This window comes from Pimephales promelas, chromosome 19, assembly GCF_988280905.1.
Source record: "Pimephales promelas chromosome 19, fPimPro1.hap1.1, whole genome shotgun sequence".
Lineage (NCBI taxonomy): Eukaryota > Metazoa > Chordata > Actinopteri > Cypriniformes > Leuciscidae > Pimephales > Pimephales promelas.
In genome coordinates, this window is record NC_142787.1 from 29,007,627 (window position 1) to 29,033,278 (window position 25,652).

At 37.5% G+C, this 25,652-nt stretch overlaps 1 protein-coding gene across 4 annotated transcripts; it reads left to right on the top strand.

Moving 5' to 3' along the window:
* The first annotated feature begins 541 nt into the window (after positions 1–541).
* On the top strand, positions 542–25,530 carry nup98 (nucleoporin 98 and 96 precursor). 4 transcript variants are annotated; one of them, XM_039693671.2, is made up of 33 exons: positions 542–728; positions 2,579–2,685; positions 2,789–2,887; positions 3,312–3,494; positions 3,598–3,737; positions 3,903–4,010; positions 4,180–4,363; positions 4,444–4,643; positions 4,736–4,870; positions 4,969–5,101; positions 5,245–5,337; positions 5,418–5,561; positions 5,677–5,810; positions 6,946–7,133; positions 7,218–7,337; positions 7,435–7,718; positions 9,819–9,932; positions 10,036–10,174; positions 11,694–11,871; positions 11,972–12,124; positions 12,997–13,221; positions 13,312–13,438; positions 15,132–15,549; positions 15,627–15,859; positions 17,360–17,629; positions 17,706–17,863; positions 18,707–18,847; positions 19,877–20,031; positions 20,116–20,337; positions 21,149–21,390; positions 22,680–22,834; positions 22,908–23,019; positions 24,162–25,530. In XM_039693671.2, exons 2-33 carry the CDS (start codon positions 2,607–2,609, stop codon positions 24,362–24,364), a joined length of 5,469 nt encoding a protein of 1,822 aa, XP_039549605.2. In that variant the 5' UTR covers positions 542–728; positions 2,579–2,606; the 3' UTR covers positions 24,365–25,530. The 4 variants fall into 4 exon arrangements, with proteins under 4 accessions (XP_039549605.2, XP_039549607.2, XP_039549606.2 ...); XM_039693673.2 differs by having other exon boundaries at positions 4,736–4,858; XM_039693672.2 differs by having other exon boundaries at positions 4,739–4,870.
* The last annotated feature ends 122 nt before the right edge of the window (positions 25,531–25,652 follow it).

Genomic DNA, 25,652 nt, shown 5'->3' on the forward strand with positions numbered 1-25,652 from the left:
TATGTGGCCATTTTTGGTCCTTAATGCACTCAACGGTGTTAAAAATCTAATGCAGCACAAGGGTTAATTCAACAATGCAAATAATTGGAAGGAAAACATCCTACAGGATTATGTGAATGGTGTGGAATCAGAGAAACAGTGGAGCATGTACTTATTAAGTGTAATAAATATTCTGAGGAAAGAAGTAAAATGTTTGAAGAATTTGAGACGAAAGATAATCAACAATTAACGTTAAAGATGTTTTTAACTCAGTAGAGGGGAGTAGGTTAATAATAAAGTTTTTAGGTAGAACAAATTTGATCTTTAGAATATAGATAGGCTATTAGTATTATTAGTATCAGTATCCTTTGGAAGATGATGGACTTTGGCTGTAAATGGAGGAGCTGAACAAGCAGCAACATTGAAAGCACGAGTCGTTGATCTATTCCTACAGTAGATGGCGGTAATGCTCTTTTTAAGAATGCGAACCGCCAAAAAGCTCAAAGAAGAAGAAGACGAAGAATGAACACGTGATGCGTGATGACGTATGAGGTCTAAATATGACGCCGATTGCTATCTGTTAGCTAGCTACGTTGTTTCCCTCCATCAACACTGAGCAGAAACAGAAAGTCAGCAAGTTGATGTCCTAAACTGACAACACCGGATTCACGTTTGCCACAAATACCCAGCCTTTCGAGCGAGAAACTCTTTATTGGACGTTTGGTTAAGGAATCACCGGATAATAAACGGTAAGACTGATCATATCCGCTTGTTAGATCAATTGCGTTTCAAACCCGATTGCTAGCAAGTTAGCATTTCTAGCGAGCCATGTGAATTTGAAAGTAGAAACTTTACGTTTGGCATTTGTGTATCTGTATGGGGGATTAAATAAATCGGAAGATTTTTGACAGATATTATATATTAAATCGATTGATAGCAACTCGTTGACGCTTTAAATAAATGTATTTAAAATAAAAACTTTCATGTTAGCACATGACGGCTACCTTTCTTTTTCCTAGCTGCGTTAGTCCGCACTTGTTTGTACAGACTGGTTCGGTCAGGTTTAATCCGGCACAACCAAAATATTTATGTAATGTGTGTGTTGTCGAGGTGCAGTCATATGGCAATCTTAAAACAATAAAGGAAATCTAATAACAATTCTCACAGGCCGTAAATTCACTTGCACATTACATTTCTGGCGCCCAACTTTGCTGTGAGGCGTTAAATCTCACGTGAACGAAATTAACAAATTAGTTAATCTACTAAATATTAAATACTATTGGAGTTTATGGTGTATTATGAAAACAATGTAAACAAAGGTCTTGAATAATACATTGTTAATTTATTTATATTGCTGTCAGCATTTTATATACATAAACATAAATGTATCCCTAATGTTTAAGATGTTTAAAGTGGAATTTGATTTTTGTCTTGTCAGAAATTGTTAAACAAAAAGTCATAAACACATTTAAAATATTACGATATAATTTTCGGATCCCTTGTTACCAATTAATGCCACATTTTGAATTTTGACATGCTATGGTCGCTATTTGTTGTCTTGAATTGAAAATAAAAACATGTCAACTGTCTTTTCAGAACACATATGTGTACCTGTTTTGAAATGTATGTTTGTGCGTTCACATTTCTCATGAAAGCTCAATTGTTTCTGTATGGATGTTTCCACAGTATGTAAATGTGAATTATGCAAAGGCAGTATTCATTTAAATACTTGCCATGTCCAGTTAGTCTTTGTGGTTGATTTGTAGAAAAATATATACAAATGCTGCTAAATTAAAAAATATTATTTATATATAAAACATTAATATTTATATATAATATAAATTGTATATCTATATACATGAAAATATTTCTAAAATCTATACAAGCATGTGTGTGATTTTGTACATATATAATAATTTTACACAGTGCACATATTATGTAAACACAAACTTTGGATGCGATTAATCATTTGACAGCCCTATATATATATATATATATATATATATATATATATATATAGAATAAGTTGGGAGACTAATAACTTTTAAAAAAACTTTAAAAATAGAACAGTTTATATTAAAAAGTATATTGTTTTATGTTTTGTGTCATATTTGATACATCAGGCCTGCTTATATAGTGTCAAATAGTGAGAATATGTAGTAAATATGAAGACATGAAAAATATGGAATTTGCCGTTGTTGTTTGTATAGCAAAACATATATCAATGCAATAATAATGATTGAGAGACATACAAATAAACATTATTTAAAAAGCCCAATGTATCATAATTGATATGTAACATTATTTTTTTCAACAAAAACAGCCTAAATGGGAAATTAAGTAAAAATTTCCTTCATACTTCATGCGTTAGTCACTTCTTAAGTTTTTATAAGACAATCAGGCAATCATTCCCAGCAGTTATCCATAGCAGATACACCTGTCAGAAATATTTATTGCTACACTCAGCATTGTAGTAAACAAAAGAATGTTGTGACGCATATTATAACCATTTTGCTATTTTGAATGGATTGATGTAAATGTAAACCAGCTGAAGTGTGTTTTGCTATTCTAGACCTGAAAGCACTTCTCTTTTTGGTAGACATATGCAGGCTCTATAGCAGTGCAAGATGTTCAACAAATCTTTTGGTGCTCCCTTTGGGGGAGGGACAGGAGGATTTGGGACTTCTTCTACATTTGGGCAACAAAGTAAGTTAATATGTGTGCTGAATTATATCATGTTACGAGAAATCAATAATAACGGTACAGAGACAAAGTACGATATTTTTATTTTTGCCACTTTTGTCATCAGATGCTGGCTTTGGAGCAACAGGAGGCTTTGGATCTTCAGCGTTTGGGGCGGCAAACACCACAGGAGGAGGACTGTTCGGGGCCACCCAGAACAAGCCAGGTAATGCAGAATCTTTAAATACTCAAAGAATTAATCACTTTAAGATTTAATTGAGTTGATGCAGTGATTTATTTATTTATTTTTAAATATAAATAGCTTTTTATTGATGGATACGCTTGTATTTGAAACTTATCTAAGATTTATGCGTTGATTTATTTGGTGTGGATGCATGAACGCACGCAGTGGTGTTACAAAACCAGTTCCCTCTGATTTAAACACTTTTTAAGACGACGAGAATACTATACTTTAAATGTTAGTCTTTTGCTAAATATGAATGGTGACTTGAGCTGTAATGGAACAAAATAATGTTTGCTGTTGAGTGAGTCATCTCAGAAGTGAATTTTCTCAGCGAGTCACAACTTGACTCACAGCAGACTTATGAGAGAGTGTCATTTGTCTTGAAATCTTTGTGTTTGTCCTCAAGGTGGTCTCTTTGGCTCAAGCACTTTCAGTCAGCCCGTCACCTCCTCCACCAGTAGTGGCTTCGGGTTTGGTGCTCCTAGTGGCACGTCAAACAGCCTTTTTGGAAACACCAACACCGGAAGTGCAGGACTGTTTTCCCAGCAGAATAATGCCTTCGGTGCCAACAAACCAGCCTCGTTTGGCAGTAAGTTTCCTGCTGAATATCTGTGTAGAAGATGATTTTTTTTTTTTATTAAAAGATTAGCTTGGAAACAACACTCTAAATAACTGTTTGAATTGCTTTGCAGCTTTTGGTACCAGCACCAGTAGCGGTGGATTGTTCGGGACAACCAACACAGCATCCAACCCATTTGGAGGAACGTCAGGCTCTTTGTTTGGGGCATCAAGTTTCACTGCTGCACCCCCTGGCACAACAATCAAATTCAATGTTCGTTTAGACATGATTACTCTTTTTATATTTATTTTGTTTTTTCTCATGGATGCACTTTTAAACTACCTGTTTTTTTTATTTTATATATATATATACAAGGTTATTTTTACCAAAATCTCTTGTTTTTTTTATTTTTTTTATTTTGTTTTGGTTTTTTTACAGCCACCAACTGGTAGTGACACAATGGTAAAAGGTGGTGTGACAACCAGCATTAACACCAAACACCAGTGCATCACTGCAATGAAGGAATATGAGAACAAATCCTTAGAGGTAGGATGGGTTCTCTCTTTGTCGTAGTTTAAATAAGTGGCGAGAAATTTGTCTGGTGCTTTGAAAAGAAATTGTCTGTGGAAAACACAACAATGTGTAACAAACCTGTTGTCTAGAGTTTTGAGGATTCGGAGCATGATAAAATATCTATACCTTTCTTATACCTTAGGAATTGAGGTTTGAGGATTACCAGGCTGGTAGGAAGGGTCCTTCCAACCCTATGGCAGCTGGTACAGGTGGTCTCTTTGGACCGACAGCCGCAGCTACTCCCAGTACCGGCACTGGACTCTTTGGCTCCTCCGCTCCAAACACTGGCTTCAACTTCGGCCAGAACAAGACTTCATTCGGCACGAGTAAGTGGTGGTACCTTAAGAATTGGTTTGGTTGAGGTTTTTTTTGTTGTTTGAATGTGTGTTAACTTCTTGCACTCCAGGCACCGGGGCATTTGGGACAACCACAGGAAGTTTGTTTGGTCAGCCGCAGCAGCATCAACAGCAGCAACAACAGCAGCAGCAGCAACAGCAGCAAGCTTCCAGTCTCTTCAAACCATTTGGATCAGCCACCACCACCCAAAACAACACTTTCTCCTTCGGCAACACCAATACAATGGGCCAGCCCAACACCAGCACCATGGTGAGTGCCAGCAGACGGACTAAATATCTGCAGTCGTCACTCATCTTATTAGTCTAAAATCAGGTTAATTCTGTGTTGGTTTCATTTCTAAGCAGGGGCTGTTTGGCAACACGGCTGCCTCTCAGGCCGGAGGACTTTTTGGAAACACTAACACGAGTACTGCCGCAGGCTTTGGCACAGGAATCTTTGGTCAAACTAACACCGGATTTGGAAATGTGGGTACACAGGTGATTTCTGGAGAGGCTTCAACTTGGCTGTTTTTGTTTGTTTGTCAGATTCTTTTGCGTTTTTTCATAATGGCTAACTTGTGTTTTTTATTTCACAGAATCTTTTTGGTAATAAGCCTGCAGGATTTGGCACCACCACCACTAGCACACCCTCCTTTGGCACAGGCACCGGTCTGTTTGCAAATAAGCCTACACTCACTCTAGGGGCAAACACGAACACCTCAACCTTTGGTGAGTCTTAATAATAAAATTTGATTTCAGCGTTAACATCAAACAACTTCGTCATCTCTGGTTGAAATGATGCCCATCACTTTCACAACCTGTTCACTCCTAGATTTGATCTAGAAATTAAAATGCTATTTTTTTTTTTGAAGGATTCGGTGCGACTGGTGCTGGTGGGGGTCTTTTTGGGAACAAAACTGCTGCAACAGGACTGGGAACAGGATTGGGAACTGGTTTCGGAGGAGGTATGTTTTAGGGTGCTATTTTTTTCCTTTTCTTTAAATGTCATTTGTTACCATGAGTGAGTATTTATCTGTATTTTCAGCTGTAGGGACTGGCCAGACGTCATTGTTTGGGAACAACCAGAACAAGCTGGGCTCCACCTTGGGGTCAATGGGCACCTTCGGGACTGGAGGCTTCAACACCGGAGCCAACACTCTGAATTTTGGCGCTACTCAACAGCCTGTGGGTCAGTGCAAATGCTTCATAAATGATTTCATTCTCAAAACTGGTTTAAGTCATGTTGATAGGTTAAGTAATGATAGGTGAGGTTCTGTAAAATAAATAACTGGTTTTGTTCACAGCTCTGACTGACCCGAGTGCAGCAGCCGCTCAGCAGGCCGTCCTCCAGCAGCAGATCAATGCATTGGCCTACTCTCCTTTTGGAGACTCACCCCTCTTCAGAAACCCACTGTCGGACCCCAAAAAGAAGGAAGAGGTTTGAGTTTTACAGTTTAGATGGTCCTTGCATGTCTTTTTTTTGTAGGGCTGGAAAATTTTGTTAAAATAGTCTAATTGTGATTTTGATTTGAAGGTGTGATTTAAAAAAGAAATAAATCCATTTGATATTGTTTTTTGTAGGGCTGCACACTTTGTCCAGAATTTGTGATTTATACATCAATATGCCTAAAAATTAAAAACATTAATTTTTTCTTATTGCTAAATTAAAATAAAAAATACTGACAAATATTGTTTATGAAAGAATATAGTTATATTTTGATTTCTAACTTAAATGACATTGCTATATTTATGGATGTCTTTTAAATACATGTTTTGACTAAACATCAACAGGCAGCCCTTAACTTATCTTTTGTTGATAAGCACTTCTCATTACAAGTTTGGGAAGATGGTTGGCGCATGTTGCATTCCCAATTGACCGTTCGCAAAGACCCGCCCCCTTTAGTTACTGTTACTTTGTCTGACAAGCCATGCCGCTCTCACGCCACACCATGTTATCACGCCAAAACGCATCACGGAGCAAAGAGGACGCTGACAGACAGGACAGACCAGGTTGCTTTTGATATGAAACAAAGTCTCCACTATTTTTAAAAATAAATTTAAACAATAAATACTATTTTGTGGCTCTTTAATGTGTCTGACAGATCGCTGTAGAGCCTCAGTTAAAGCTGCTCGTGAACCGATCATCTCTTCCTTCTAGTTAATTGTATAGCGTCAAATAAACATGAAGCAATGTTGTTTTAACCACGGAAAGGTGTCATTGCACTCCGTTTTTCAAGTTCAAATCCTCCAGTGTTAATCTACTAACTCTCCTCACTGCTTTGTCGCACAAAAATGGCAGATGGCAGATTGATTGGTCAGATCGCCTGTCAATCAAACTCCCTGCGAAGGGTCAATTGCATGTTAAAGCGAGCCAAACTCAAAGCATATGTAGAGATGGAGTTTGTGTGGAGCAGCATTTACTGTGAACCATGGGAAAAGAATGCTCACTCGCAATTTTAGTTTTCTTTCGATTAATCATGCAGCCCTAATTTTATTGAGCCACTCACCAATTGAATAAAACATCAGAGACCACTGGTTTTTAACCATTGCTAATATATCTTCTCTTTCACTAGCGTCTCAAGCCCACAAATCCAGCTGCCCAGAAAGCCCTGACTACCCCCACTCAATACAAACTGACCCCTCGTCCTGCCACCCGTGTGCGTCCCAAAGCTCTTTCCTCCTCTGGCTCCTCCAAATCTCAGCTCTTCGATGGGCTTGATGATGATGAACCCTCTCTTAACAACGGAGCCTTCATGCCTAGGTAAGAGCCTGATGTCGTGACTAAAGCTGCATTTAGGTCACAAGATGCAGTGCACTAATTAAAGTGGTCCTGTCTGCATTTTAGGAAGAGTATAAAGAAGCTTGTGTTGAAGAACCTGAATAACAGCAGTCTGTACAACAACTCTGTGAACAGAGAGGTTGATGATTTAGCTTCCCCTTCAGAGTACCCACAGAATGGACTCAGGTATGTGGTCACTAGTTCTCAACCGTTTTGATGTGAAGTAATATTTTGCAGTCATTAACTGACCACATATTGAACGTTTTCCTGTCACACTTTTCAGTCTGAGTATGGATGATGGCGAGACTAGAGAAGGCACTATGGAGAGAAGTAGGGAGGATGATCTAGAGGTTTCCAAGTTCTACACCAACCCGATCACCAAACCCATTCCACACGGCCAGCCAAGCCCCTTGCTACAGGACACCATCTCGGAGTTCAACATGCGGGGAACTGCCAGTCATCGCAATGGCTTGGAGGCCAGCAGTGAGGAGATCTCTCTGGCTGAGGATTCCATTCAGGAGGAAAGAGATGAGGAGCTGGAGGCTCAGAAACCTCCTCACCCAGCTGGTACGCTTGTCTCCGTTGATGTTCCTTAACCCTTTAGGCGTTCCAAAAACATCTTAATTTCTAAAGAATATATCTTAAAAGTGAAACAAGATAGATACTTTCTGTAAATTAGAGAAATATTAAGGATGACCCAAAGTAGTGTTGTCAAAAAACTCGGTACTTCGGTACCAAGTCGGTACTAAAAAAAAAAAATGTTACGGTACCAGCTTTTCTAGGTACCGAGTACCAGGTTAATCCAGTTCTGTTCTAGACGCGATGTCTGAAACGTGCACAGTTGCGTCCTCTTTAACGCTGATATGGCTCTCTCTCTCTGAATCCACTTGTTGAAACGAAAGGAGGAAAGAGCCACATATGGAAATATTTTGGATTAGGCTAATGTCACGTTGCCATAAGAGGCCGATTATATGCAAATTCGCAATTTCAAATATAGGCGCGTTTCAAGCGCGCTCATAATAAAAACTCGTTTCCGTTGCATAGCAACGACAGACGCTGCGTGAGAGCAAGCGCTTTGGAAAGAATAAGCACGCGCAAAAATATAATTAAAAAACACGCGCGACTTGTGAACGGCCTCTAAAGTGCTTTCGGGGTAGTTTTACGAGTACATGAGCACAGTAGTATCCACCCGACACCAGAGTACTACTGGTATTAGTATTGTCATTTAATGTCAGTGCCAGTTCTAGGCGTATTCTTGCCTTTATAACTCAGCAGGTTTAAAAAGCCTTTTTATAATTAAATATGAATGCAGTTTTAGATTAAATAAAAGGACAATCAAGTCAAAAAAAACATGTTTTATGGTAATGCTACAAAGATACCATTCATCAACATTACTTAGTTATCAACACATTGAGTGAACAATATATTTTTACAACATTAATTAATGTTTGAAAATGTTATTTATTACAAACACCTGATTGTTCATGTTTGTTCACTTAATTCATTGTGCATTAAATAAATCATGGATTAAAACTTTACAAACAACTTTAAAAATGTGTTAGTGTATACTATTGTTTATTTTAGGTCATTTTATCTAATCTTTTTCTAAAGTGTTTATAATACAAATGTACAGTTTCCATACTTGTAACCGTGATAAACACTTAAATATATGTACATTTAAACTAAGCTTTGGTACCGAAATTGGTACCGAGAACCGTGAATTTTAACTGGTATTGGTACAGAATACTGAAATTTTGGTACCGTGACAACACTAACCCAAAGTTTATGTAGGGATTTAATTTTCCCCCATCTAATTTGCATATTATGACATCATATGGTGGCAGAAATCTTGGATTATATAATTTTCATGAAAAGTCGCATGTTTAAATGATAAAATGCGGCACTTCTTTCCCCCCAAAATGTCCATCACCTTCTGTATGCTATATTGCACGATACTGAATGCTCAGGTATATAGTAAGTAATAAACAAACTGTGTAAATCATTACTAATAAATGGTAAAACAAACCGTATGCATGTAGTGGTTGGCCTTTTTTGCTGTGGAGATTTTCCATTTACTACATACAGTAGGCACTCTGATTCCATGTATGGGGCTTATATTATTCATATGACACACAAACACAAGTAGACAAGACCTGTTTAGTTCAAAAGGTCACTCGTTAGGGCAAAGCGCAGATCATAAGTGATGATACGAGCAGCGCGATCGCGGCCAGCGCCAAGAATACATACTATTGCGACTCCTTCACGTTACCCCCTATCTGTACTATGAATACTTCGACCTCGTCTAACATACCCAGTGATAATAAACAAAGTCTCCACCACAATACTTTCGCCGCGATCGCGGAGAGGCTCTGATGAAATGGCTCACTCACACGCTTTTGATTACACTGATTCAATGCGCTGTAACGCGAACATTTTGTATAGAAACATGATGTTTTTTTGTGTTAGGGATGAAGTGTGACATGTCTGCCATCCAGTGGAGGGGATGTGGATCGAAATTTGACACCCAATTTGACAAAATCGGCCGTTTTATTCAGGGACTCATCTTGTCGAGTAAACTCGACCGTGGCGCCTAGAGGGTTAAAATATACAATGTGTTTGATGTGTTAGAAATCTTATTCTAATCTATCTTATTCTGACCTCTTTCAGGGATAGTTCTTTGCCGTGTAGGCTACTACACCATCCCATCCATGGAAGAGCTGGGAAAGATGTTGAATGAAAACGGGGAGTGTATTTTGGAGAACTTCACTGTTGGCAGAAAGGGTAAAACCATTGCTTGAAGCGTCATCATGCAAAAGAACAAATGCGATTCCTAGTAGCCCACCAGTGGAGCGTGACTTAATGTTTTGTTGTGGTGGTTTTACAGGCTATGGGTCCGTTTTCTTCCCTGGTGAGGTGAATCTTACCAACATGAACCTGGATGAGATTGTGTACTTCCGGCGTAAGGAGATAATCGTGTACCCTGATGACAAAGACAAGCCTCCTGTTGGAGAGGGACTAAACAGGTAATCTCGGGATTCAAGTTGGCAGGTGTTTCACTTGCATTTGTGATTTTAAAATTTCCAATACACGAGAGTTGATGTTAACCTTCATGCTGCTTTTGCCAAAATAAGTACAAACTAAGATGTAGCTTTACAGTAAACTATGCTTCTCCATCCATTTACACTTCTTAAAATAGATATTCAAACTGTAAATGTGTTTTGAAGAGTGCTGCATGTGTGTGACTTCAAGGGCTCCAAGCAATTCCTTGAAATTAATTTTTTTTTTTTTTTTTTTTTAAATCTAAGGTCATAAAAAATCTTAAATGGTCAAACAAATGCCGATCTATTTAATTGGTCCTAAACAGAAATCAAGATACAGCCTACTGTGATTATTAAACTTCAAAAGGCTATGATTTCATTAAATCAGTATTTGCGCTGCATGTTTCAAAGTAAAAGCGTAACGTAGCCCATTTTACAGGTTCTCAGTATTCATAGAAACAGTGTATTCATGCCAATTAGATTTTAAAAAAAAAATGTTTTTTATACAAGCCAACAAGTCAATTACTTTAGGGCTGTTAAAATTAACATATTAAATTTGCAATGTATTGTTTTTCTCAGTTTAACACATTACAAATATTGAATATATTTAACGAATCATCTTTTTTTTCTGTTGTCCTTTGGATGCTGTACAGTATATGATTACACTATCTTTCATTCAAATGCTATTAAACGATTAATGCACGATAAGAAACAAAAAAGAGCTCAAATCTGTATTGGTGTGCTTAAGACCCAAAGATTGTGCCTGTACCGTGTTGAGGTTCTCTTTCAAGAAGAACGTAAAGAGAATGAATAAAAAGAGTGTATAGAGATGTCTAAAAAAATAGGTGTCGGATCCATTTCATGTCTTAAAGTGACAGCAGCATAATAAACCTGTTGCTGCCTGTTATTGATGTTAATGACTGAATGTTGACTGAATAACTTTTGTAGCTTAAATATGGACCAATCTATATTAAATTTATGCAGTGTTTGATTATTCAGTTTCTGTAGGTACCACAGTAACCTTAAAGCATTGTTAACAACTAAAACACTTTTTGTTGTGCATTTTAGCAGGGCTGGCAAAAATCTAAATCTGTGTGTGCCAGTTGGCTCAACCCCCAAAAACCTTGGGGTTGAGCCCTGATATATTAAAGGCACAGCTAAATGTGACATTTATTACAGTTGGTTTATGTGAACATAGTTTTAAGTTCTCTTAAAGGGATACTCCAAGTAAATGATGACAGAATTTTCATTTTTGGGTGGAGTATCCCTTTAAATTAAAAGTTGTTATTTTTAAAGCCAACTAAATGTTAAAATTGATATCTTTTTCTGCAATATTTTGGGGAGTCAATGTGACTATTACAATATAGGAATATATTGAATAAAATAAAAAGATATAAATCACATTTTTTTTTGACTCTGGATGGGTTTTGCATCCTCCTCAACCACTTAGAAACACCACTTCTCCTTATTAGTTCAAAATAACATTGTTTTGTGTTGCATGCAGACGTGCTGAAGTGACTCTAGATGGTGTGTGGCCCAATGACAAGACAACGTGCTGTCAGATCAAGAGTGTAGAGAGGCTGAATGAGATGAACTACGAGGGCCGACTCGAGGCAGCCTCGCGCAAACAAGGCGCACGCTTCTTGGAGTACCGACCCGAAACTGGATCCTGGGTCTTTGAGGTATGAGCGCCTACACCACGTGCTCCTCTTTTCTGACTTGGAGTTATCTGTTGTCATGATTAAGATATTGTGAGTATGTTACTGAAATCTCCTTTTACAGGTGGCCCACTTCTCAAAGTACGGCCTGCAGGACTCTGATGAAGAAGAGGAAGCCCCCCCGACCAAGCTGGACCTGAAGAAGCTGAAGACCGGGGGCCCCCTTGGGATCGCACAGCTTCCACTGAACCAGCAGCAGATGGCGCCACAGGCTCAGGTAGACTGAGTCTGACACACATTGGTCTCCGGGGGCCACTCAAGTTCACTCATACCTGCTGTGCCCCCCCACAGTCCAGATCTACACTAGCAGCGGGCTTTTAGAGGTTCAAATGCTTTTCAGCTGTGATGTGCAAAGAGATCGGAAGTTTTTGAAATGCTGTGCACATATTTTATATTTTAAGTTTACAAAGGGAGTTGCCTTTTATATAATATTTATAGTTTGTAAAGCTGACTGTTCCCCTGAGCAGTTGAAATTAAAAGGTGCTTTGAGTGTAAAGACTAGACAAAAGAATATTATTTGTTACACTTTTGTGTAAATGAAACTTTTACTATCCAACACAATAAAAAAGGGTGATTCTGAATGTTTAAAGTGGAATAAGATCATCGTCATTATTAGTGTATTTAATTATGCTTGGTTTCTTTTATCATTGCCGAAATATAAAGTATATTTGTAGAACACAGGCAAAGAATTTGCTTGACCAGATGTATTAGCATTAGCAGGTTATTTGAGTAACATTACATGCAAGTGTGTCTGATCTGAGATATTCTACAGATATGAGCCTGTGGGCTTTCAGAATGTTTTATTTTGAAGTATAGCAGTGAAACATAAAATGTATGATGATAGAAAGTGTGTGGATGTTTGATTTTGTCATGTATTTCATTGACAAATAAAAGTTCAATAAAGATGACAATGTTTGTGTCAGGACATTTAATGGGTACATAATGCAATGTTTTGATTTGGCAGCAACTAGATCCTCGATGCCTGCCAAAGCATTTGGTAAAAATTAGTTTAATGATGATGCAGAACTGTACTCTGCACTCGGATCAAGAACAAAGACTTGATTGATCTCTTTGTGTGTGTATGTGTAGAGTACTGGAGTACTTGAGCTGCTCAGCCGCGTGTCGGAGTTGGACAGTGACATGGCCGACATTACCCAAGAGCACCCCGCGGACAGTGTTTTGGGTGAGGAGGATGGAGAGAGAACGTCTTTGGAGGAGAACAAGCTGAGATCTGAGACTCCTGTCGAGCATGAGCCCGTGTCCTCATCCAGCCAGATCGCTTCCTCAATGGGCATCAACCCTCATACCTTACAGGTAGCGTGCACGTAATTGAGTCGTTGATTGTAAATGCGTCGCGTTCTGATATTTTAGTAACGTTGATTTGATGATTTGTGTTCCACGCAGATTATGAAGGCCTGTCTCTTTGCAGAGGACGATGAATGCGACTTGTTTCAAGAGCATGGTTCTTCAAAGCTCATAATGGATGTGGCTTCCCCCAAAGTTTTGCTTTCTGGACCTGGTCGGCCATCAAGTATGCCACTTATTCATTAAATGCAGTTTACATACATTACCGGTCAAAGGTTTTGGAATAATTCAGAGTTAATAATGTGTTTAAATGAAATCTCTTATGCTCGCCAATGCTGCATTTATTTGATTAAAAAAATTATATTTTAAAAGTTAAATTTATTATTGCGAATATTATTGTGAAATTTTTTTATAAAAAAAAGATACAGTAATACTGTGAAATATTATGACAATTTAAAATGATGGTTTTCTATTTTAATATATTTTAAAATGTAATTTGTAAGCTGAATTTTTAACATCATTACTGTTGCTGATTACACATCAATTTTTATTGTCACATAATCCTTCAGAAATCATTCTAATAGGCTGATTTTATGCTCAAAAAACATAAATTATTATTTTCAATGTTGAAAACAGTCGTGTACCATTTTTCCCCAAAAAATTCTATGATGAATAGAAAGTTCAAAAGAACAGCATTTATTTAAAATATAATCTTTTCTATCATTATAAATGTCTTTACTGTAACTTCTGATCAATTTAACTCATCATTGATGAATAAAAGTATTTTCAAAAATAAATTCTTACTGACCCCAAACTTTTGAATGTTAGTGTTTAATGTTACAAAAGCTTTCCATTTCAGATCAATTCTGTTCTTTTGAACTTTCTATTCATCAAAGAATCCTGAAATAAAAATTAATAATGTGTTTAAATGAAATCTCTTATGCTCGCCAATGCTGCATTTATTTGAATTGAAATTTATTATTGTGATGGTAAGGCTGAATTTTTAGCAACCATTATACCCATCCTTTTGGTTCAAATGATTCATCAGAAATCATTCTAATTTGGTGCTCAATTATAATCTCGTATTATTGGTACTCCTCAATTTTCTGATATTTAGAAGAAAATTAGTAACCAGACTGTTTCTGGTCTCATTGACTTCCATAGTAGGAAAAAATATACTATAGAAGTCAATTAAACCAGAAAGTGTCTGTATACTGATATTCTTCTAAATATCAAAAATCGGCTGAATACATTCGAAAATGGTAAAACCCAACTGTTTATCTCTGGGGGAGTGGTAAAATGAGCCTATTTACAAAAAAAGTGGAGTATCCCTTTAATAATGGTTCATATCAATGTTGAAAACGGTTGTATTCCTTTATATTTTTGTAGAAATCATGATACTTTTCAGCATGACAAATAACTTTCCCTTTGAAAACAATATTCCTGTGATGGCAAGGTTGTAAATTCACTATATTAGTTTTTACTGTGTTAATTTTATACAGAAAAATGCACAATTGGTGAGCGCTTCTTTTAAAAACAAAGAAAAAGTATTTTCTCATGTACTTCCGAGCTGCCAATTCTCACGCGTTGGCCGTGAGACACCCGCATTTGCTCACACGCCACACCCCTGATTTCTCATGCTGAAATGTCAACCCGGTCAGTCAAATGCCTGCAAGATGAGTCTATATATCTACCCGTTGAGCCACTCGTGATTGAATAGGGCACGGCAGAGAGGGAAAGCGAGCGAGAGACCTTGCGTTTGCAGGGAGCATGTGGTTACCCTCCCCCCACCCAAATTGGAGAATGTCATCTCCAAATCCGTTGGAGAAGTCTCACTCCAAGCTAAACTCAAAAGTTGGCAGCTGTGGTACTGTACTTGTGCGTAGTGCATGTCTTATATTACGGCTTTTCCATTGCAGTCGGAGCCCTGTTACAAACAAAGTTCACCTCAGGTGGAGGGCTTTTTCCCCAGTTCCCAGAGGCTCCTTTTGGTGGAATACCTCAGAAGCTTAGCAAGTCAATGGTGTCTGAAGCCCCATGGCCATCATTGGGTCCATCCTTCCTGTTGCCGGCCCCTCCTCCAGAACCTACGCTTCGGACCGTCGGGGCACGTAGGCTAGGTGGGCCAGTTCCTCTGGAGGCCTCGGTAACACTAGGGAAAGGCCGTTTACTGATGGACGCGGCTCTGTTCAGAGGCCGGTCTTTCAGAGTGGGCTGGGGTCCCAACTGGACACTGGTGCACTGTGGAGATCAACTTAGTGTCACAGAAACAATGAAGGATCAGGCAGCAGAGAGCATGAGTTTTGGCTTCTTACCCAAACCAACCAAGAGCAAACAGTAAGTTTAACTTCTTCATAGTTTTCGCAAATAAAACGTATCTTATAATAATTTTTTCCATATTTGCATCACACCAGGATCACTGAAAGTCTGTATAAGGTGCGTATGGAGCAGGTGGTCGGCCTGGAGCACAAGCAGTCGGCCGAGAGCCTTGCTCTTTACCACAGGCCTCTGGAGATCAGTCTAAAGCACAGCACGATCAACACCGAGGACTCCTGTCCTTTCATTCAGCCAGCGAGAGGAGTGGACGCTCTGCATGGTTATGCAGAATGGATTGTGGAGGTCAACAAAGAGACAGGTGGAGGGGATGGTATGAATTTTATTTAATATTGTATTGTCTTGTGTATGTGTGTATATATATATATATATATATATATATATATATATCCATCCAGTCAAAAGTTTTAGATCAGTAAGATTTATGTTTTTAAATGAATTCTCTTCTGCTCACCAAGGCTGCTTTATTTGATGAAAAAAAATAAATAAACAGTAATATTGTGAAATATTATGACAATTTAAAATGACTGTTTTCTATTTTAATATATTTTAAAATGTAATTTGAAAGCTGAATTTTCAACATCATTACTGTTGCTGATTACACATCAGTTTTCAGTCACATGATCCTTCAGAAATCATTCTAATATGCTGATTTTATGCTCAAAAAACATCAATTATTATTTTCAATGTTAAACAGTCGTGTACCTTTTTTTCCCCAAAAAATTCTACGATGAATAGAAAGTTCAAAAGAACAGCATTTATTTAAAATATAATCTCTTCTAACATTATAAATGTCTTTACTGTAACTTTTGATCAGTTTAACTCATCCTTGATGAATAAAAGTATTTTCAAAAATAAAAAATTAATTCTTACTGACCCCAAACTTTTGAATGGTAGTGATTAATGTTACAAAAGCTTTCCATTTCAGATCAATTCTGTTCTTTTGAACTTTCTATTAAAATAAAAATGTAAAAAACGGTTTTCAACATGGATAATAATCATAAATGTTTCTTGAGCATCATATTATAATAATTTCTGTAGGATCATGTGACACTGAAGACTGGAGTATTGATGCTGTAAATTCAGCTTTGATCACAGGAATAAATTACACGTCACTATATATTACACTATACATAGAAAACCGCTGTTTTAAATTGTAATAACATTTCACAATATTACTGTTTTTTTTTTATCAAATAATTGCAGCCTTGGTGAGCAGAAGAGACCTCTTTTAAAAACATAAAAAGTCTTACCGATCTAAAACTTTTTTTTTTTGTGATCAACTCTTTATTGTCTTTAGAAACAAAGATAAAACAAACATCTACAAAAAAATAAAAGACAGGGAAGGGGGAACAACAGACACATCAAGAAATGTACAGTATGACAGAGAACATAACATAAAAAAATTTATATATATATATATATATATATATATATATATATATATATATATATATATATATAATAAGAAATCTTTATATAATCCAACATTTTTGAAGAAAAACATTGCCATGCCCGATCTAAAACTTTTGACCGGTAGTGTGTATGGGCTCAGTAAGTGTTTTTATTGATCAAAAGTGACAAATCATTTAGTGTTTTAAAAGATTTCAATTTCATATAGTTCTGTTTCTATTCTTTATATTCGACAAAGGGTCCTGAAAAAAAATTGGGTTTCCACCAATTTATTAAGTGGCACAACTGTTTCCAACATTGATAATAAGAAATGTTTTTAATATTAGAATGATCTTTGAAGAATCGTGTGACTCTGAAAGACTGCAGTAATGATGCTGATAATTTTGATCTTCATCATTAGCTGGCCTGGCCCATTGGCAGCAAATCTGGACTTTGTGTGCCGCCCTGTGGGGTCGTCTTGGCGACCGAGATGTGGAGACTGAGCACTACTCGGACTACCAGCAGCAGCTCGAGAGGCGGAGGAGCTTCTCGCACTGGCTCTCTGTAACTGCAGCCGGGTGTATAGAGGAGGAGGTGGGCCGGGCTCTTCAGCGCAACCACGTTGAGGCTGTTTTCAGTTACCTTACCGGTCACTGCATAAGCAAGGCCTGCAAACTGTCCCAGAAGAGTGGTGAGTACACTATTTTTTTCTGAATGCAGTCAATGCAGTCATTAGTGGTTCTAACAAAGGCTGTGTGTCTTTATAGGGGACCATCGCCTTTCACTGATGTTGTCTCAGGCTGTGGGCTCTCAGTTTTGTAGAGATCTACTGGCTCTGCAGCTCACCGACTGGAACAGGATGCAGACAGACTCCTTCATAGAAGAGGAGAGGCTGCGAATCATTGCTTTGCTTGCAGGCAAACCAGTAAGTAAATGTTTATACAGTACAGCGGTTTGTAAATTTACAGTAGTACAAAATCGCAGCAGTTTGTACATGTAATGTGTGAGGCTTCCAGTTGTTGTTTTTTACAATGTTACAGCAGCCACTTTATTAGGTACACCAGGTTGGTCCACCTTTTGCCTTTGGAACTGCCTTAAGTCTTTGTGGCATATATTCAACCAGGTCCTGGAAACATTCCTCAGAGATTTTGGTCCACATTGACAACGCATCATGCAGTTTCAAGGTTTAACATGTTGTGTGTTCAGAGATGCTCATCTGCAGACCTCAGTTGTAACGAGTGCTTATTTGAGTTACTGTTGCCTTTCTATCAGCTTGAATCAGTCTGGCCATTCTCCTCTGACTTCTGGCATCAACAAGGCATTTTCGGCCACAGAACTGCCACTCACTGGGAATTTTCTCATTTTCTGGTTGTGTATCAGAATCCCAGTAGATCAGCTGTTTCTGAAATACCCAGACCTGCCCGTCACACACCAACAACCAAAAATCACATTTCTTTCCCATTCAGTTGAACAGGTGTACCAAATAAAGTGTCCAGTGACACTTTTTTACCCTTTACCGCACTTTATTCTTGTAGTTATTTACCTATAGTGGCTAATGTATCTGAAGTCTCACACTTTCTCAGAAATGGTCTTACTTCTGCGTTGAAAAATAAGGTGGATATGGTTTATATAATCGATATCATGATGTAGCTTAGTGTGATTCATCAAATGCTCTAGCTAATATTTAAGTCATCTGGTAAACATTCCAGTGTTTCTATTGCAATATATGATATAGTGCAAAAAAGTAAAGTCATTTATTTTAATAAAGGTGTGGCAGTCGACTGACAGTGTTATAAACGTGTGCTCCGAGCTGGACTGGAAGCGGTGTGTTGCTGTTCATCTCTGGTACATGCTGCCTCCCACTGCCTCTGTAGCGGATGCTCTCGCCAAATACGAGTTTGCGTTTCAGGTACCTGAAATATTTCTCTTCTGCTCACCAAGGCTGTATTTATTTGATGACAAATACAGTAATATTGTGAAATGTTATTACAATTTTAAAAGGTTTTTTATTTATTTGTTGTCTAAATATCTTAATATGCTGCTTTGGTGCTCAAGAAACATTTATTCTTAACTTTAGCCATGTTACCAAGTTGCAATTTTAACTGGTTTTTAACTCATTAACTTGTTTCCTTCATAATGTATGCATGTCATCTTACCAGATAAGTTTTTTTTGTATGATTTTTGATTCATTCTGAATACATTTTTTTATTTTTTAATCTTACTGAACCCCAAACTTTTGAACAAGTTGAACATTAAAATCCCTTTTTTTTGTTTAATGTCAGTAAGTGTTTTTGAAGAAATGTATTTATTTCCACTAATTACAAAAAATGTAATTCTGTCAATGACTCACCATGTCATTCCAAACCCATAAGACTCGTTCTTTGAAACATAAATTTAGTTTTTTGCAATCTGAGAGCTTTTTGTCCCTCCATTGATAGTACATAACTACCAACTTGATGCTTCAAAAAATTCATAAAGAGGTCGTAAAACTAATTGAGGGGTTTAGCAGATTTAATTTAGGCTTTTATTCACATAAAAACATTGATCAACTCGAACATCAGTTGTGGTAAACGGAAGCTCAAGCATGTTCGCTTGTGTTTATGTGAATGAAAGCCTTAAATCAATCTGTTCATCATAATATAAAGCGATCATGTCCATTCAGGAAATTTGGACTAAACCACTTGATTATATATGGATTCGTTTTACGATCTTTTTATGAACTTTTTGAGGGAACAGAGTGGTAGTTGCATGTACTGTAAATGGCAGAACAGAAATCTCTGATTTCATTGAAAAGATCTTCATTTGTGTTTCAAAGATGAGCAAAGTCTTATGGGTTTGGAACGACATGAGGGTGAGTAGATGATGGCATTTTTTTCCCCTTGGGTGAACTAAACCTTTAAGAGTATGTGAATAAATGCTGTATTTGTATGCTTTTCAGGGTTCAGAGGAAGTGAAAAGGTATGCTTGCCCTCCTTTACCTCCCTATGTAGATGAACTGGAGTTGTTGGGTTTGGATGAAGAGATGGAAGAGACTGAATCCAAAAAGCCACTGTATGACATCTGCTTCCACCTACTTAAACTGTACAGTGACAGGTTCGTAATCACGTCCTCTTTGATTCCCGTTTTGTCTTTGTTGGTGATGTCCGTAGGCTGATTTTGCTCTCCCCCCCTCATAAGGCATTACAGCCTACAACAGCTCCTTGATCCCAGCACCGTAACTGCTGATCATCTGGATTACCGGCTGTGCTGGCACCTGTGGAACGTGCTGCAGGCTCTTAACTACAATCACCTGTCCACCTCATGCCAGGCCTTGCTGCACACCAGCTATGCCGCCCAGCTGGAGAGTGCGGGATTTTGGGAGATGGCTATCTTCGTGCTGCTGCACATACCTGACTCTGGGTAAACGACGGCTCTATTCGGAGTACTCGTTTAGTTTGTGATGGTTTTTATATTAGGATGAGTTGAGTGACTTTACGTCAAATGTAGCGACTTCGGTACCAAGTTGGTACTGAATTTTTAAAAATGTGACACTACCAGCTTGGGCTGGGTATTGACACAAATTTCACAATTCGATTTCGATTCAATATTGATTTATTTTGGATATCAGTTACAATAAATGGTACATTTTCTTAAGGAAATCAAATCTCTTAACTAATGCTGTAAACTATGGGAGTCTAGTTGTAGCCTATAGATCTCATTAGCCTAATATGAAGGTAATAATTAACTGTTTTGTAGCTATACAAACACTTAAATTACACTTATTTATTTTTGTAATAAGAAGATTACTATACAGCCGCGATACAATGTTCCATTCATTCAAATGAAACAGGATGACTAATCGATTCTTGAGATTTAAGAATCGATATCGGTTCGTAAAAATGAGAATCGTTTAATATCGAGAAATCGATATTTATTACCCAGCCCTACTACCAGCATTTCGCTCTAGCATTTCGAGCACGGTTGAACAGATTCTTAAACGCCTGCTTTCAAACGCTCCTGTGCGTATCTAAGCGCTTGGTGAAGACCGTCAAAGACATCAATTTACTACATGTTTTTGTAGTGTTGATTATTATAGCCAATCACAGACATACATGTTGAATGTGTTAACACAACACCCAATCAGAGGTGTTTAAGAATCTGCCCGGGAGCGCTTAGTTTTTCGGTACCGAAGTCGGATGAGATGATTCCTATTTGATGTAATTGTGTGCAGACGTAGAGAGAGTGCAGTGCGGGAGATGCTCAACTTACACTGCCCCCTTGAGGAGACAGAAGAGTCAATGGAGAAGGAGCAATTTCTTACGGAAAAGTTGCTGATCCCCATCAAGTGGATCCATCAGGCCAAGGCCATCCGTGCCTGCAGAGAGGGAGATAAACATCGTGAAGCCTTGCACCTCTACAAGGCCGGCCACTGGAATCACTGCCATCGGCTGGTCATCCAGCACCTGGCCTCAGGTTAGAATAAGCCAAAAACACACACGAGCTATTATAGGGGTGGTTAATCTAGTCTGATTTCCCGATTCGATTGCGATGATTGAAGTCCCGATTCGATTACAGTCAATTCTCGATTAGCGATTATTGATTTTCCAATTCACAACAGTAAACGAAAATACACTAGACCAACACATGATTATATTAGCAGCAACATTTTGGTATTAATTGCACTTTTTATTTGTTTGATCGGGAGTCCCTGCATTTATTTCCCCCCACTTTGAGCATTCCTTTAAAGGGATACTCCACTTTTTTGGGAAATATGCTCATTTTACAACTCCCCCAGAGTTAAACTGTTGAGTTTTACCTTTTTTTGAATCCATTCAGTCGATCTCCGGTTCTGGCATTAGCACTTTTAGCATAGCTTAGCATACATTATTGAAGTGCACTAGACCATTAGCATTTCTCCCCAAAAAATTACCAAAATGTTTCGATATTTTTCCTATTTAAAACTGAACTCTTCTGTAGTTACATCGTGCGGTAAGACAGACGGAAAATAAAAAATTGCGATTTTCCAGGCTGATATGACTAGGAACTATACTCTCATTCCTGCGTAATAATCAGGAAACTTCACTGCCGTACCATGAGTGCAGCAGGCGCAATGAATACACAAACTTTTAATTTTTTTCTGAGAAAAGCTAATGGTCTAGTGCACTTCAATGATGTATGCTAAGCTATGCTAAAAGTGCTACTGCCAGAACCGGAGATCAGCTGAATGGGTTTAAAGAAAGGTAAAACTCAACAGTTTAACTCTGGGGGAGTTGTAAAATGAGTCTATTTCCAAAAAAAAGTGGAGTATCCCTTAGAAAGAAATAAAATAAAATATGGAAGGAGCTACTAACCCATAATTTGAGTAAGTCTGAAACTGGACGATTTAAACAGTTTCTAGTTAAATATGTGGTTTGGGTTGTTTAGTTTAAAATACCATTTGGATGTAAAAGCTGCCCAGCTCATTACATTTATATATTAGACTAGATGTTTTGGAATTTAAATGGTAAATGGACTGCATTTATATAGCGCTTTCATAGACCTAATGGCCACCAAAGCGCTTTACATTTGCCTCACATTCTCTCATTCATACACCCGAAGGCGGTGTCAGCCATGCAAGGCGCCAGCCAGTTCGTCGGGAGAAAATTTATGGCCCAGTGTGACTCCATTAACATATTTACTGCATAGAGCTTTCTGTAAAAGTTAAATATAGTCCTGTCCTTCAAACCGGCCTAATGCCGTCTTCTCGTCTTTTTTGTCCTTAGACTGCATAATTAATGATAATCATAAGTACCTGCTGGAATTCCTGGAGGGGTTGGCAGTGCCAGAGCGCAGTGTTCAGATTCAGAGCTGGGACACGTCTGGACGGGTCTACCTTGATTACATCCATGTCATCCAGACACTGCAGGACATCCAACAGGTAACCTGCTGCTGCTTCAGGGAAGTACGTTGCTTCAGTTGAATAAAGGTTTAATGTGATGATCTATCTATAGGCTGAAAGCCCAGGTTATGCGCTGGAGCGCCTGCATACAGAGGTCAAGTCTCTCTGTGAGAGGATAGAGCTCCTCCCCTGCTCCAAAGCTAAAGACAGACTTGCCCAATCAGGTCTGAAATTCATTTCCTCTGTTTTAGTTTATACGGAAATAATGTTGCTGAAAAGCTAGTTTTAAATGGTTTTCTTTACTAATTTTTGGCTAGAAAATCAATTTAACCTTTGTGCATCCTTATGGACATTTTTGTCCTTTTCAGTTTTGTTTTTTTGATCACTTTGCCTGTGTTAAAGCTAACTGCAAAAAAAAACTTGGCACAGGTGTGTATTTTTATTGGAATTTTACTATTTGACCGTCATTTTCTTAAAAAAATATTTTTTGCATTAGGTACAAAAATACCTTTTGGACAAAAATGTCCCCATTGAAACCCATTAAAACTGGCATTTTTAATCGCCGGTTCAGTTAACTAAAATTATGCAATCTTTGTTAGAGGCTTTCATTCTGATGGCAAGGCTTCAAAATTTTAGTTTTTACTATTTTTTTTTTTCTTATCAGATGGTGCCATGTTTTTAAGTTTGGCCTATAAAACAAATATCGCTTTATTCCTGTTTACTGGTTCGGCATACTATAGAGCCAACTGGATAAATTATGCAACAATATTTGTGTGGGTGTGTTGGTATGGATGTCAGAGTGTGGTTAGTATGTGTGTTATAAAAAAAAATATGTGTGTGTGTGTTTGTAATACTGAGAGAGAAAAACTGCAAATTCAAATCCAATCACTGTGAGCTCCAGTGGGGTTTTGCTGGCACCCAATGGGGAAAATATGTTACTACGCCCAAACAAACTTACCGAAAGCTCATTTTTTTGAGATATCATCCTCAAATTTGGAACACAACCTATTTAGATTTATGGCTTTGATTTTATTGTAGTTTTGAGTTCAACCTGATTTATAAAATATATATTTTATATAAAATATTTTTTATAAATAATTTTCATAAACTTATAACTATATAACTTTTTTTGGATTTGCTTATTATTATTATTTTACTTCAGCAATAATCTGCAAAGGGTCTTCTTTAAAATGAAACCAACCTTAAGTGCTCCAAAGCGTCACATTTTTATGACAGTTTTTTGACTTGGACATTTTTGTCCTTTTTTTTTACCTATGTGTAACTTTTTTTAATTGATGCACAAGGGTTAAAACCTTATTGGATTGATGAACGTTATGAATCCTCACAATAACTTCTTGCCTTATAGAGATGGCCAAGCGTGTGGCTAACATCCTCCGAGTGGTTTTGAGTCTCCAGCAGGGTGGTGAAGGCACCCCGGATCCCAGACGCATCCCTCTTTGCCAGCTTGCTCCACACATTGGACGTCTACCCATGCCAGAGGACTACGCTTTAGAGGAACTCCGCAGCCTTACTCAGTCGTACCTGCAAGAGTATGTTATCAGTCACTGAATATCAAGATCTAGGTTTCTCGATCAGTTATGCAGAAGTAACATGAGTCTTGAGTGGAATTACCTTCAGCACTCTAATTATATGGCTGTTTCAGGCCGTGGTTGAACTTTTGATGCATATTTAGGCACAATACTTGTGAATAAAGCATTCCTTTGTGTGTTTGTGTAGGGTTTTTTTTTTTTTCATATCCTGTTTTGTAGTCATAGACATGATGTGTGAGTGTCTTTTATAATTAAAGTATCTATTTGAAAACATCTGTTGACTTAATCTGCCTAAGATACTCAGAGGGAAAATGAACACTTCATTTGTCTATTCAGTTACATTTAAGTATCATCTGGTCCATTCAAAGCTAAAATATAATATTGTGTTGTTTAGGGCCTACCTTAAACAATTCTTTAAGACATTTAAAAAAAAAAGGTTTCGACCGTTCTTTTCAGCCATAGTGTTTTTAAATCTTAGTGTGACCATGTGTTGTAACCTTTTGTAAGTACAGTATTTTTATTGTTCCTATGGATTGCCTTGGTCTATAAGTTGCAAGCGTGCTTTGTGTAAATGATAAGGTTGCTCAGCCTGTAATGAGGGGGTTTTTTTGTTGTGTTTTTTTTTTTTGTTGAAGAGATTAAGCATTTATTTAAAACGAATCTCTCCTCACAACAAAAAAATACTTGGCAACGATAAAGATGGGCTTATCTATTTTTGTAGTGTTTTCAACATGGTGATCTGGAAAACCTTATTGTTGAAGGTTTACCGTATGTAAAACTTAATAAATTCAATGCTATTGATCAAAGAACGTTCATAGAAATCTATTTTGTGGTTCTTAAGTGTTCAACAATATGTGACTGGCGATTCTTATAAAACTTTAATTAATGTCAACCTGACATCTCTTCTGACTAGGATAGGGTTTCGCTGATGTAATTACATTACAGCATTATGTGAACCCTTCATCCTCTGTGTTATTTTGTGAAACAAATGCCCCAGCCTCTAGTAATGTGCTCGTTTCATGTAAGGTTTATTTTCTAAAAACATTAAACTTGACTTATGACAGATTATGCTTCAGATAATTAAGGTTTTGCTCTTTGAATGGGTGCGTGTTTGCGGATGTGCATGAATGTGCTTATATATTAAAAAAAATATAAAACTACGAATAAAATACTTTGAATTTCTAATGAACGTTTTTCTGTGTAGTTTTTATGTATAGTGGGGTAAAAAAAAGCCTCAGAACTATGTAAAAATTCATACAAATTAATGTCAGCATTGTCTGATTTCCGATTTCTAAGTGTTTGATAAA

What these genes read in the sequence shown, in the direction of transcription:
- nup98 (XM_039693671.2), top strand. Translation starts at nt 2,607, where the DNA reads ATGTTCAACAAATCTTTTGGTGCTCCCTTTGGGGGAGGGACAGGAGGA. An exon ending in TTGGAAATGTGGGTACACAG is followed by an intron (nt 4,871 to 4,968) that starts GTGATTTCTGGA and finishes TTTATTTCACAG; the next exon opens with AATCTTTTTGGTAATAAGCC. An exon ending in AACGGAGCCTTCATGCCTAG is followed by an intron (nt 7,134 to 7,217) that starts GTAAGAGCCTGA and finishes TCTGCATTTTAG; the next exon opens with GAAGAGTATAAAGAAGCTTG.